The 14,227-nt window shown below is 36.3% G+C and overlaps 7 protein-coding genes across 7 annotated transcripts; 3 read left to right on the top strand and 4 right to left on the bottom strand.

Moving 5' to 3' along the window:
• Positions 1 to 320: 320 nt before the first annotated feature.
• GCK72_019678 (uncharacterized protein) lies at positions 321 to 688 on the bottom strand (the record flags this gene model as incomplete). The annotated part of the gene is made up of 2 exons (XM_003095656.2): positions 321 to 575; positions 626 to 688. The coding sequence occupies 2 exons, from the start codon at positions 686 to 688 to the stop codon at positions 321 to 323; spliced, it is 318 nt and encodes a 105-aa protein (XP_003095704.2).
• A 2,939-nt stretch (positions 689 to 3,627) lies between these two features.
• Positions 3,628 to 4,001, top strand: GCK72_019679 (uncharacterized protein; the record flags this gene model as incomplete). The annotated part of the gene is made up of 2 exons (XM_003095623.2): positions 3,628 to 3,690; positions 3,741 to 4,001. The coding sequence occupies 2 exons, from the start codon at positions 3,628 to 3,630 to the stop codon at positions 3,999 to 4,001; spliced, it is 324 nt and encodes a 107-aa protein (XP_003095671.2).
• Positions 4,002 to 4,734: 733 nt separating this feature from the next.
• On the bottom strand, positions 4,735 to 5,034 carry GCK72_019680 (uncharacterized protein; the record flags this gene model as incomplete). Its single annotated transcript, XM_003095650.2, has 2 exons — positions 4,735 to 4,974; positions 5,029 to 5,034. The coding sequence occupies 2 exons, from the start codon at positions 5,032 to 5,034 to the stop codon at positions 4,735 to 4,737; spliced, it is 246 nt and encodes an 81-aa protein (XP_003095698.2).
• Positions 5,035 to 6,759: 1,725 nt separating this feature from the next.
• On the bottom strand, positions 6,760 to 7,431 carry GCK72_019681 (uncharacterized protein; the record flags this gene model as incomplete). The annotated part of the gene is made up of 3 exons (XM_053733159.1): positions 6,760 to 6,999; positions 7,053 to 7,295; positions 7,384 to 7,431. 3 exons carry the CDS (start codon positions 7,429 to 7,431, stop codon positions 6,760 to 6,762), a joined length of 531 nt encoding a protein of 176 aa, XP_053582072.1.
• Positions 7,432 to 9,259: 1,828 nt separating this feature from the next.
• GCK72_019682 (uncharacterized protein) lies at positions 9,260 to 10,279 on the top strand (the record flags this gene model as incomplete). The annotated part of the gene is made up of 2 exons (XM_053733160.1): positions 9,260 to 9,325; positions 10,085 to 10,279. The coding sequence occupies 2 exons, from the start codon at positions 9,260 to 9,262 to the stop codon at positions 10,277 to 10,279; spliced, it is 261 nt and encodes an 86-aa protein (XP_053582073.1).
• A 478-nt stretch (positions 10,280 to 10,757) lies between these two features.
• On the bottom strand, positions 10,758 to 12,486 carry GCK72_019683 (uncharacterized protein; the record flags this gene model as incomplete). The annotated part of the gene is made up of 8 exons (XM_003095622.2): positions 10,758 to 10,826; positions 10,879 to 11,094; positions 11,161 to 11,416; positions 11,462 to 11,557; positions 11,605 to 11,889; positions 11,993 to 12,124; positions 12,171 to 12,278; positions 12,335 to 12,486. 8 exons carry the CDS (start codon positions 12,484 to 12,486, stop codon positions 10,758 to 10,760), a joined length of 1,314 nt encoding a protein of 437 aa, XP_003095670.2.
• A 413-nt stretch (positions 12,487 to 12,899) lies between these two features.
• On the top strand, positions 12,900 to 14,175 carry GCK72_019684 (uncharacterized protein; the record flags this gene model as incomplete). Its single annotated transcript, XM_003095624.2, has 3 exons — positions 12,900 to 12,987; positions 13,424 to 13,746; positions 13,954 to 14,175. 3 exons carry the CDS (start codon positions 12,900 to 12,902, stop codon positions 14,173 to 14,175), a joined length of 633 nt encoding a protein of 210 aa, XP_003095672.2.
• Between the last annotated feature and the right edge of the window lie 52 nt (positions 14,176 to 14,227).

A 14,227-nucleotide genomic window follows, 5' to 3' on the forward strand; every position in this document is an offset into this window, starting at 1 on the left:
CGGCTCATCGGGTGTCCATTGGAAACGATTATGATGGAGGAAATGAGAGCGAATTTCGCAAAAAAAGACATTAAAACAAGACTATATGTCTGAACAAATGTTTTTTGATCTAAGAATTTGGACAAGGAAACTAAATTTACAATAAATGATCGAAGAAGTACTGGCATCGATTGGAAATGCATCCACTATAAATACTTGAAGTCGTTGAAATATGTTCAAATTATTTATCTTGTATGTGCTTGATTATGAACTGTACAAATTTTTATTCTCAGAATCTTCTTCATATTCATTTAAAAAATAGATTTCAAGACTAATTGTTATCAGTTGTTATCAGTTGCGGTAGTGTTTGCATAATTCACATCGATCTTCAAAAGATCCAGCTTTTTGCAGAAAATTCTTGAGCAGAATTGTCTATAAGGAGTATGAAAGTACAGCATAATGAGAGTAGCCGAAGCGCCATGTATTGACATGAACATGTATGCCAAACTGTTCATTTCTGGACTGTTTGCGTATAAATATCCGAGAACATTCAGAACGATTTGAGGGACAATCATGATGATTGCTGGGATGGAAATCTGAAAACACCTGGGTAATGACAGCTAACCGAATTGCGCTCGCTCATTACCTGCATGTAAACTGCTTTCAAAAATGTTCTCTGTAATCTCAACGTGCTTTCTGATATTGTCATTTTCCGTATGGAATTCCTGATATTGCAATGGAGAAGTAACAAGAAAGTTGAGCCCTCTATGATGACAGTGCCAAGGCTTATCAGCTGTCGGTACCCAATATATTCTCGGATTTCCATATCATACGCCACAACATAAATAGAATGGGCCGGAGTGTCAAAGTGAATGACTTGCGGGTACATTTTGAAAATTTCTCGCCGTGCAAGGTTCTGATCCGGTATAAGGATTACGGTCGGTACAAAATACAAGAGCGCCAATGCATAGTTGACAATGTAAAATACTATCCGTCCGTATCGCCACCAAGTATTTTCAGCAAATAGAAGGAAGAAACGGTTTTCAAATATGGCGATGGTGGAGACAGCAACCACTGAAACGTTTGCTTGATTTTTTTCGGTTGCTCTCTTTTTTCCAGCTCACTTATAAGAAGTGTTACCATTATATAAACTTGTAGTTTTATATCCACACCTAAAGAATTCAAAATTCCCAAAAAGTATCCTCCGAAAACGGGAGGAATGATGAATGGTTGACTGAATAAACTAATAGTCAAATCCAACCAACAATTCCAGAAATGCAGATTGAACATGACCCATTTGACATGTTTCATAGTTGGAGGTGTTTCAAAATGTATGCAATAAGCACCGAATACATGAATTGGCACTGAGAAAAATGCAATTAAGTAGAGACAAAAAGAGAAATAATACGGTTGGCTTAGAAATGAGAAATCCATTTGTATTCGTATATACCGTAAAAACTCTATTTGAGTTGCCCCTCTATTTGAATTGCCCCTCTAATAGTGTTGCCCTGCGACGGACGCTTTGAACAATAGAGTTGCACCCCCTAATTGAATTGCCCCTCTAATAGAGTTGCCCCCGCAGCGGCAATTTCAACTGACACAGTTGAGGAATTGATCGATAACTCGGAAATCAGCGAAGACGCATTTTTTGAAACTGAAGAAGTTGAAGGATTTTCCAGTGACGAATCACTTGATGTTGATGAAATTTAAATTGATTAATCTCATTTCAATCCAATCTTGTTAAATTTGTTGTTTAAAAAAATTAAAATTTCATCTTAAAAAACATTTTGAACAATAGAGTTGCACCCTCTATTTGAATTGCCCCTCTAATAGAGTTGCACTCCGACGGACCCTTTGAACAATAGAGTTGCATGCAACTCAAATAGAGTTTTTACGGTATGTAGAGTGCGATCTCAATCGAAGAGAATGACAGGGGAATGACAAAACACGTGCATAAACTAAACTTATGTAGTATGAGTCTAGAAACATGTCAATTATAGACCAGGGGGTATAATTTCCTTGTCTGCAATCTTGTTAACGGGTGCCAGTTTTTATTATTTACACTCTACGTATGATTGCTGTGATATCATTAGAAGAATATAGTTAAACCAGGAAATGGTAAACATTTTTGAAGGTTTTGAGGAATTCATGGAAGATTTTTTAAAATTTCAGAGGGAATAAAACCAATTCTTTCGCCGAAATTTTCAAAATACCTAACTGTGAAGTGTTCCGGAATGTGAGTTGTGTTCACTGGTCTCTAGATCTGGTGGTAACACTTTCCTGAACTTTCCCTTTCTATAACTGTTTCTCTTACTAGGGAAGGCCTCCGAGTGACCGTGGAGTTATGGAACGTAACCTATGTATATCATTGGAAAGCTCAGAAGACACTGATTCCAAATATATATTCAATTTTTGCCCTCGAATACCAGGCATCGAGGTCAAAAGATGCTTATGTCATACTGAAAATATATTGGGAATCAGCGTTTTCTCAGCTTTCCAATGATATTGGTCACGTATCATAACTCCACGGTCACTCGGAGTCCTTCCCTAGTTAGTCAGTAGGACTTAATTTTACGCGAAAAACACTCACGCAATCCAAAATCTCTTAACTTTCTAACATCATCTTTTTCTAACATCAGAACATTTGTCCGTTTTTCCCTACACTTTCAATTCATGGTAATCCAACTACATTCTCTTTGTGATATCATTGGCCTAAACAGTTAATACACAAATAAGGAAGGAAAATAATTTGACAACAAAATGTACCCAAAACAAAATTTCCAATTTTCTGACCAGCAAATGACACCCTTTACTGTGTAATTGGAATATTTCCAACAAGTTGTTGGGTACATATTCTGTCTCATTCCACCTTGTTTATTCATTTTCTTATTGCCACAAAGAAAGCCATGGATTTTTCGTTCCTAAGTGATCCGTATTATTACTCTTTATGCCTTTATATAATTGCACTCTTCTCTGTGCCAATTCAGTTCTTCGGTGCTTATGTCATACTCTTTCAAACTCCTCATACAATGAGACATGTCAAATGGGTCATGTTTAACTTGCACTTTTGGAACTCTTGGCTGGATCTTACCATGAGTTTATTCAGTCAACCATTTGTGATTCCTCCCGTCTTTGGTGGATTCTTTTTGGGAATACTGAATCCATTAGGAGTGGATATGAGGCTTCAGGTTTATATAATGGTTACATTGATTATGAGTGAGTTTTGGGGAAAAGAATTGAACACATAGACTTTATTAAGTACAGAGTGGTTTCGATATTTCAGTGGTCGGCGTCTCAACAATTGCAATTTTCGAAAACCGTTTCTTCCTTCTATTCGCTGAAAACTCTTGGTGGCGCTACGGTCGAGTAGTCCTCTATACAATGAACTATGCGTTGGCCTTATTGTATTTCGTCCCGACCGTAATCCTTATTCCAGACCAGAACTTGGCCAGACAAGTGATTTTCAAAATGTACCCTCAAGTGAAACCGTTTGACACCCCTGAACACCCTGTCTATGTTGTTGCCTATGATCATGAAATAAGGAAACATATCGGTTACAGACAGTTGATAAGTTTGGGTACTGTTATAGCAGAAGGATCAACTTTTCTCTTTCTTTTGCATTTCAATATCTGGAATTCAATACGAAAAATGACTATGTCTCAAAACACACTGAGAATGCAACGGGCCTTCTTGAAGGCTGTTTATATGCAGGTGAGATATGGCAGCTCTGGACAAGTGAACAAATTTAGAATTCTTATCAGATTGCAATACCTGCTATCATCATGATAGTTCCCCAAATCGTTATGGTTATACTTGGTTATCTCTATCGTAACAGTCCCGAAATGAACAGCTTGGCCTATTTGTTAATGTCAGTGCACGGCGTGTCAGCTACTCTCATCATGCTTTATTTTCATGCTCCGTACAAAGAATACTGTTCAAAATTGTTCTGTAGAAAATTTCAAGTTGTAAAGGTTGAAGCTAATCGTGCTAGTACAACTGGAACCGACGTTTTACCACTTTGAAAATATAATAAAGTTACTGAAACAACTTATTTGCACTATGCACAAACAAACTTTAAATGAAACGTCAGTTAAGTTATACCAGACAGAAATTATTATATGTATTAGATTCAGAGACACATGGAATTCAGTTGAAGACGTATAATTTTCTCACTTAAAGTTTGTTATTTGAGTCCATCTTCTTCCCAACTTCCTGAATCGTTCGCATTTTGTTATCAAACGAGTGTTTATTAATTAATTGGACTAATTGAAGATTCAATGCTTTTCAGTTGATTCCTATATTATAATCTATCCCGGATTTTGTACTAGAACACTATCCTCGCACTGTGAGATTTTCACATGATACATTCTAATGACCACTGTTATTCGTCACATTTTTTTTGAACATGGAAAGTTGGATTTGAAGGAAGCTTTACAAGAAAAAAGAGGTGTTCATCCCCTTCATCTTCATTTTTTCTTACAAAATGTTGTACTTCTTTTCCGGTTTTTTAGTGTATGTTTAGCCTTTTGTTGAAGCATGTTGATGAGTCAAAGTCCAAAGAAACACACAAGTATATGTAATTGCTTTTTTCTGGTTTCTGTATTTGTGAAAGATAATAGTTGTGTTGTCATGAGCTGTATAGAAGGAGTAATGTGTAAATAATTTATGGTTACAACTCTCCCTAATTTTTAGTCTAGTTCAAAGAACCTGGGGCACATGCAATTTAAGTGAAATTTAAAGTAAAACATCAAATCTTTAAGTCACTGTCAAGGATGTCGTATGATGACGAAAAATCTTCAGTCTTCTACCGACCAAACTCTGACAAAACTGACGATACGGTGTATGACAGTACAACATGACAAGAGTGGAAGATACACCATGAATTGACATCAACATATATCCAATGATGTCGATTTCAGGACTACTGTAATCAAGAAATCCAAGAATCGTCATAAGAACTTGAGGAGTGCCAATTATAACAGCTGGTATGGCAATCTGGAACATATTCAGATTTCTAGGTGTGAATTCAATTAGATTCAAGCAAGTTACCTGCATATTTATAGCTCTGAGAAAAGCGGAATGCGCCGCTAAAGTCTTGGGAGACATAGTCATATTTCTTTTTGCTTTTTTCATATTCCAATGTAACAAAAAGAAAAAAGTGAAAAGTTCAATGGTAAGGATAACTGTACTTATGATCATGCGGTGCTCTATTTGATCTCGGGCTTTCGTTTCATAGGAAACCACATAGATATCGAAATTGTTAAAATGGCTGATTTGAGGATAGTTCTGAAATGAATGGAAATTTCAAAAGCTAATAAGAAAGTAAGTAATGTAATTGAAGTTGATTCCAATATTTCGAGATGTGGAAACTTACCTTGAATATCCAATCCCTGGCTACTTTTTGATCTGGAACGCCCATCATAGTCGGTACAAAATATAAAAACGCCAAGGCAGTATTCATCAAATAATATGGATAGCGCACAATCCGCCAAAACGATTTTTCAGCGAACAGTATGAAGAAACGATTTTCGAAAATTGATGATGTAGAAACGTAGACTACTGAAAACATATACAAAGTTCTCCTCCTTTGACTCAACGGTCCACAACTTACACTCAAGCAATGTCACCATTAAGTATACAATAACTGCCGGACTGACATTCCAATGATGTAATAATCCCAGCAAAATCCCACCAAACACTGGAGTAACAATGAATGGTTGGCACAAAATATTCAACGAAATATCCAGACAGCAGCTCAAAACATGCAGATTGAACATGACCCATTTGACTCTTTTCATTGTTTCAGGAGTGTGAAAGAGGATACAATATACTCCGAAGACATGAATTGGAAGGGATGTGATCCCAAGAACGTATAAACAAATGGAATAGTTATACGGGTCATTCAGAAAAGTAGCATTCATTTTTGCGTTGAAATCTCTGAAAACGTATTCATTGAATAAAACAGAACGATCAAAGATTTCAAGAAGTCAGAAATGGAGGAAGGCGCCGCCTAAAAACGTGCCAAAAAGGTATTCTGAAAGAAAATTGGATATAAGAAAGCCAGAATTTGGAAATTTTTAATTTTGAATAACAAAATATGAAAAACTTTAAAAATTTCTGTCTTTTCACAGGAAAATATATTTTTCACGAATATTGAAATTCCAGTAAAATATCAACTATGAGTTTTTCCAGTTCCGCGTAACATAAAGTTTACATTTTTTGAAACTTTACATCATTGATTAAAAAAATACGTAAACTTTATTTGAATATCAAAAACACAGAATTGACAACGTCGCCGACTCAAATGATTGAAGAGAAAATATAAAACCAAGTGAAGTTTTGTTTGGAAATTCCATTTTGATGAATTTTCTGGGCTTCAACATAAAAATTACGAAGTTTCCAAAAAGTAGAAACGAAAACAAAAATTTCCAAATTCCAGCTTTCATATATATTAAATTATTGGGTGCATTTTGTTGACAATTTCTCTTTTCCTTCTGTCTCATAACGTGTGTTTTGTTTGGGTAATAGGCCGATAAATGTAATTACTTGGATATGTAGAGAATAGTTGAGTCAGAAGGGGCAAAGCACCAGTTTTCAAGTCTTTACAGGGATATGTCTAGAGCAACATCATATAATCAATTGTACTTTATTATGCATTAATTAAACAACTAAACAGTTAAAACACTGAACAAATACAACATCAGTTAACCATTTCAATATACGAAAAGAAAATGGGGACAAATGCAGTTAAAGTTAAAGTAAAAGTAAATCATCAAGTCTTTAAGTCACTGTCATGGATGTCTTATGGTGACGAAAAATCTTCAGTCTTCCACCGACCAAACTTTGACAAAACTGACGATACGGTGTATGACAGTACAACATGATAAGAGTGGAAGATGCACCATGAATTGACATCAACATATATCCGATACTGTTGATTTCAGGACTGCTGTAATCTACATATCCAAGAACCATCAGAAGAACTTGAGGGGTGGAAATTACACCGGCAGGTATGGCAATCTGGAACATATTAGGTTTCCAGGCGTGTGTTCAATTAGGTTCAATCAAGTAACCTGCATATTTATAGCTTTGAGAAAAGCGGAATGAGTCGCTAAAGTTTTGGGAGACAAAGTCATGTTCCTGATTGCTTTTTTCATATTCCAATGTAACAAAAAGAAAAATGTGAAGAGTTCGATGCCAAGAAGTACTGTACTTGTGATCATACGGTACCCTATTTGATCTCGGGCTTTTGTTTCATAAGCAACCACATAGATAGGATGTTCGAAATTGTCGAAATGGCGGATTTGAGGATAGTTCTGGAATGAATTGAAACTTCAAAAGCTAAAAAGAAGGTAAGTGATGTAATTGTACTTGATTCCAATATTTCGAGATGTGGAAACTTACCTTGAATATCCAATCCCTGGCTACTTTTTGATCTGGAACGCCCATCATAGTCGGTACAAAATATAAAAACGCCAAGGCTATATTAATCAAATAATATGGATAGCGCGCAATCCTCCAAAACGATTTTTCAGCGAACAGTATGAAGAAACGATTTTCGAAAATTGATGAAGTGGAAACGGAGACTACTGAAAACATACAGTACCGCTCAAAAGTATATTAAGTTGTGACTTTTTCAGTTGAAAATGCCCAACTTTGAGAGTGTGTCGTAGTCAAACTAACTGTCCCACAAAATAACTTTTTATTGGATCAAACAGACAAGGAATGGAACTTCATTTTTGTAGTTGACAACTTTTTTGCTCGGACACTCCCTAGAGAGTTATGGTCTTTTTAAGGGGACAGCTCACAAATCGCACTATTTTGCACTGGAAAGAATCGATTCGAGGGAGACATTACTTTGACGATATGTAGCTTGCTAGGGAGTGTTCGTATAAAAAAGTCCTCAACTACAAAAATGAAGCTCTATTTTTGGTCTGTATGATCCATTAAAAGTTTTTTGGTGTGACAATCAGAATTACTATGGCACATTCTCAAAGTTTGGCGTTTTCAACTGAAAAGGCAAAACTTAATATACTTTTGAGCGGTACTGTATGCCATGTTGTCATCTTCACAGTCGACAACTTACACTCAAGCAATGTCACCATCCAGTAAACCATAACTGCTGGACTGACATTCCAATGATGTAATAATCCGAGTGAAGCCCCACCAAACACCGGAGGAACAATGAATGGTTGGCCCAAAATACTCAATAAAATATCCAGACAACAGCTCCAAAGGTGTAAATTGAACATGACCCATTTCACTCTTTTCATTGTTTCAGGAGTGTGAAAGAGGATACAATATACTCCGAAGACATGAATTGGAAGGGATGTGATCCCAAGAACGTATAGACAAATGGAATAGTTATACGGGTCATTCAGAAAAGTAGCATTCATTTTTGCGTTGAAATCTCTGAAAACTTTTCCAGTGAATAAAACAGAACGGACAAAGATTCCAATCAAATGAAGTCAGAAATGGAGGAAAGCGCCGCCCAAAAACGTGTCAAAAAGGTACTGCAATTATGTGAATATTATTCTGAAAGAAAATTGGATAATAAACTAAATTATTGGGTGCATTTTGTTGACAATTTCTCTTTTCCTTCTGCCTCATAACTTGTGTTTTGTCTGCGTAATAGGTAAATAAATGAAACAACTTGGATATGTAGAGTATAGTTGAATCAGAATATCAAGGGCAGAGCAAGAGCAATGTCCCGTAATTATTGTCTTTTAATATGCATTAAAAAACGCACAGTGAAAATACTGAACAAAGAAGACATCAGTTGATCATAATCACTTTGACATTTGAAAAACAACAGTTCATTCATATTGAATGGTTGATATTCAAGAAAAGGGAATGTTTTCACATTCGGAAGAACATATATTTTCAATTTGTTTCCAACTGGCTATATCTGTAACTTACCGATTTGTACAGCATCTTCATATGAAATCTCTCTTTTTCAGATACTTAATTCAGACCTGTGAATTCCTTTTAAAACTCAATAATTTCCTCTCCAAACTACCGGAAAATAATTTGATCCAATGGATATTTGACCAGAATCTGGAAAGAACGATGATGTGAGAGCGGAGAAATAAGCTGAAAGTATGCACATCAGACTCCAACTTTTCTCTCGAAGCAGAAGCTTAGCAGTAGTTTTCGGACGGGTAAATGTACGGATGTTCCTCCAAAAGTAGGTTGACGCCTTTGTGAATTTGGAGTTTGCAGAGATTCGTTTTGTATCGGCTTCGTTCTGATCTAACATTCAGAAAAAACTAGAAGAAAAATGATTGACGACATGATGAGAGAAGACAATAGAAATTCCAAGAAACATCAGAAAACGACGCAACAGGTAAGAGATGACACGTGTTTTCCGTCTGTATAAAATCTAACATAAATGCTACAGAAGGAAGCTCAACAAGATCAAGTCCCGATGTAAATCTTCATTGTTATATTCCCCCGGGAATACGCTGTTTCAAAAGGAACTGTTACTTTCAGCAATCTGTTTTTAACAGATGATAGATATCTTCTGCCGTGAAAGTCTTCCTAACGGTCAGATGAACTTTTTCCAAAATCCCCTTCTAGAAGGTTCTACTTCATGTTTGATCTTTTCATTATCCATTCTCATCATCACGCTACCCCGTACTCATTCCTCATATTCAACAGCAAAAATATCACGTTTTTCTGGGAATTTATTTCAATTAGCACTCTTCCCTCGGGATTGCTAATCAGTCATAAAACTCTCTCTCTGTCTTTCTTTACGGGAGTTGTCAGCTTAAAAACAACATTTTTCTGCCAAAAGATCAAAAATAGGAATAAGGAGGCGGAGCTTAATTAGATGGCATATTCTTCTTAAGCAGAGAGCTCATTCGTTCACTCATTCCAGCTCTGATTTCTGGAGACGTCGACTCTCTGCACCTCCTTTTCTCTCTGTATTATTACTCCAAGATCCCGGGATTGTTGAAGGTATGTTTTTTTCATAAGGTCTGATTGAAGTCCATTTAGTAGAATCTTCTCGTGAACTAAATCATAATTCAACAGCAGCAAGAGAAGCTTCGATTCACATCATCCAAATTTATATTCATTCATTACAACCCGTTATCATTTCCAGATGGCTCCACCAGCAATTCCACCAGTGGAGAATCCACAAGCAAACCCGGAACCACAGGTTCACAGTCCAATGACAGAATCAGAAAGACGATTCTTCGACATCTTCCTGAAGGTTTACATATCTGGAATCGTCATCGTCATCGTCGTCGTCGCTTGTATTATACTCTTCGGAACGCCAGCTCATGATGACTACTAAAGTCGACGATACCCTACGTATTGTACTTGTATCTCTCGTACTTTATTACTTACATGTTACTCTCCATTTTGATTTAACTTTCATGTTTTTTGATAAACTATCACTTTTTTCTGAATTAACTAACCTTTAAAAGCTGAAATATACATGAGCCGTTGAAGACAAGTGGAAATGATGTGTACAAAGTAGTTTTATTGACAACACAGCATAAACTTCATGTGCTAAATGCAAGAATTTGAAAACGGAAAAATACTTTTGGCAATCAATACAACTTTGGAAAATATCAGTAAAATCATCGGCTAGAATTATTATCACAGAGCTTTTTCAATTTTCCACGCTTTCATAAATTATGTAAAAATAAGGCGAGAAAGAGAGGGACCTTGCCTGACCTCCAGTAACTTTTACTGTATATTTAGATGGCTAATTAAATATTAAATATCAAGAGAAGTATTTAGAAGATCAAGAAAAATCCATTAAACGTTCAGGATGATCTGGTGAGGTTCAGAAGAGCCTCAAGGTTGCTTCGAATCGTCTCAATTGACACCATTTTCTGAAATTCATATATTTAGATTGCTTGATAAATATTCTCATTTTTACTGTACCTGGTTACCAGAATTCTGCAACTGCTCAATGTCTTCTTTGATTCCTTGCATTGTTTGTTCCAGTGACTGCGCCTCTAAATCATACAGTACATTTGAACGGAAAAACATCAAGAACTCTTTCAGACTGATTCCACCAGAATTCGGAGCAGGTGCACGCTTGATTTTGCAAATGATTCCTTCGATAAAAATGGAGAAGTCGACAGATTGGGAGATATTCTGAAATAAAAATTGAATGAATTGGTAAAAACACTTCGTTCACGAATAGTATTATCATGAACTCACTTTGTTATTATCTTGAAGATCCCTGACTCTTTGATTTGCTTCGTATTCCAAATTGTCCAGATCATATACAGATGAGATTCGCCTGATTCCTTTCACTAGCTCCAATGCACTTATTGTCTCTGTTACTCCCATCGAGATAAGTCCTGACGAACAGAGGCCAGATATATTGTTCGAGTCTTCCGGCGCTTCTGAAGACTTAACGATAGCATGAGAAGGAATATCTGGGACTTCTGATTTGATGGGGGTATCAAGAACTCTAAAATAAAGAAAATTAGAATCATAATCCTTTTGGTAACCTTACGATTGGCTGATCGGGTTGGTATTGGAAAAACCTGGATAGTGAGCAGCTGGAGGAGGGACAGGAGCAAAAGCAACAGGTTGTTGGGCGCCATACATTCTTAAAAACAAAACAATCCCATTTGATTAAAATAAATGAAAACTTACTGATTTGGGTTCATTCCATTCCAGGAATTAGTCATCTGATTTCTCGAGTAATCTGGATTCTGGTCATTACCCCAGTTCCATGAATGCTGTGGTTGAATACCCATCCATGGTGGAGGGGATTGTTGATCTTCTTTCAACTTCTGTTCACTTCGATTGTATTGAGCAACTGGCGGCTGGTGATTTGGAGGATAATTGTCGATTATGACGTCATTATCGCCCCCAGTTTCGTTCATTTCTTCGTCTTCGTCAGAGTCGGATTCCGAATCGACTTTTTTGGCTTTCACCCTGTAAAGTCAACATTGTTATAGTTTTTAGATTTAATGTTGACATCCACAAAATCTAATAAGACTTAGATCAAAATGATTACACTCAAAGGTTTAAAAATTACTTTTCAGATCGTGATCTCAGTCTTGTTCCATTACCATTATTCATGCATACAAGGGTTAAACTTCCATCATTTGCCTTGAATGTCTCAATATGTCCTGTATTGTCAATTGTGAACGTGCCTATCTGATCCATTCTGAAACAATTGTATTTGAATAAAGAAACGTTTTCAAATCACTCACTCTTTTTTGAACTCTTCGTTTACTACGCCACTCAGCACAAACATAATTCGAACTTTCGTGAGGGTATTCTTCTTCAAGAGGTGTGCTTTTGCCATGATTCTTCTACACCTGAAAAATCAGATTCTTGAAAGATTCATTTTTCGAATAAAGCAGCAGATACTTACATTTTTTCAACACTTCTCGGATGTCGAACGACGCCTGTGGTTGTCAAGAAATCTCTCGCGAAACATGTCAAACTCAATGGGGTAGTTCTATCTTTGGTCTTCTCAACCATGTATCTGATTAATTGTTTTTTATAGCCACAAGTATTCGGCATTGTGGAATCTGAAAAAATTGAAAAAAGTATTTAATGAGAATAAAAATGACGGAAGTTTAAAAACCCTGTGTAGATTTACGATAAACAACACGCTATGCGGAAGTTCGGAATATCGTTGCAGTGTTTCGCTCACCTTCGCGAACACTAAAGTCAGTTCTTCCGTGATTTCTCGAAGTTTCGGAGGTTTTTTGTATAAATAGAATTAAAATCGATTATTCCTTATCTAACAACTTACATTTCTGCTTTGCTGAGTTCTATTAAAAATTGGGGTTTCCCTTATAAACTTGAATTTTCCGAAGCTGGTTTCTCTTTTGCTTATTTTTCATTGACTTTACCTTTTACGTTTGCTTTTATTTTTCTGAAAATGGTTCATCGGTTTCCTAAATTCTTCGATTTAAAGGTATATTCTCGAAATGTTCAACGAATTAGAGGAAATGGAGGATGTCGGCGAAGAGGAACAACAAAATCAACAGATTCCACAAGAAAACATTCCAGCCGAAGGTGATTTGGCGTTTGTTAACAGAAAATCGAAATAAAAATGCAAAAAACTAATTAAAGGTGGTGGATTTTTGTACTTCCATCTATTTAAGCGGATGCGCTTCCATTTTTTCAAAGCACTCGTTCGATGCGCGTCTATTTTGCAAATAGTTCTTCTCATAATGAGGAAACTGATAGTGAGCAAAAAATGTGAATGGAGCATTGTAAGAAAATCATAAAACCCCTCCAAACAATCTTCTTTCAGAATAATTGTCATTGTTGCCGTTTTCCGTTCTTAAAGTTTCATATTTCTATTAGCGGAATTATTGTGGACTGTTCAGACTGACAGTTTTCTTCAAATATTCAATGCAAAAGCTTTTTAAAGAAATTGTACACTTGTTTTGTCCATTTTTATTTTGTTCATGCCTCGCTCGAAACTATTCTGATTCTCCGTTTCCAGACTTCCCAATCGCGCAAGACATCGATGAACTGCTCGAAGACGCTCCACTTCCAGACGATGATGAAATGATAGAAGAAGACGAAGAGAGACCACAAACAACAGAATCTCGTGAAAAATCAGAAGAATCACAAGTAGTTGAGGAAGAGAACGAATCGAAAGAAGATGATGAATCGCCGATAGCTCCATCTAGATTAGGAGATGCAATTGATTCATTAATGATGCATTGGTTGCAGTTATTAACCAATGTAACAGCAAAAGCACCTGTTCCCACACCATCAACACTTGATCATGTTAAAGAAGTCGCCGAGGTTTGCAGTAAACATGTAAGTGCTTGATTTACTCGTGAATCTACTACACACTGCCCGGAAATGGTTTTTTCAAACCCAACTGCATCCGAAAACTACCGGAATTAAACAGAAAAAAAACATATGATATTTTGCAAAGATGTCATTTTTGACCCAAAACGTGTATTTAAATGAGCTTCTATATCACGTCTCTTTATGAACCACCTAATATTTCGTAATTTTCAGTTCCGTGATGCATCTGTGGACGTGAATAATGAATTCAGACGTCTCGGAATTCAATGGGAAATGGAAGAATTGTCGGAACAGTCGATAGTCGAAGAGAAGAATCTCGATGAAGCAATCGAAAGACAAGAAAAGCTGATGGAAAACGCGAGAGAGATTATAAAACAACGAACGGAAATGTATGCGGAGAAGTGTCCGGAGGCTGGCAAACATCTCACTACCTAGTCGTGTTAATTCTCTATTCGATTTAAAAGTTATCATATTAGTAATTTACTGA

This window comes from Caenorhabditis remanei, chromosome V, assembly GCF_010183535.1.
Source record: "Caenorhabditis remanei strain PX506 chromosome V, whole genome shotgun sequence".
NCBI lineage: Eukaryota > Metazoa > Nematoda > Chromadorea > Rhabditida > Rhabditidae > Caenorhabditis > Caenorhabditis remanei.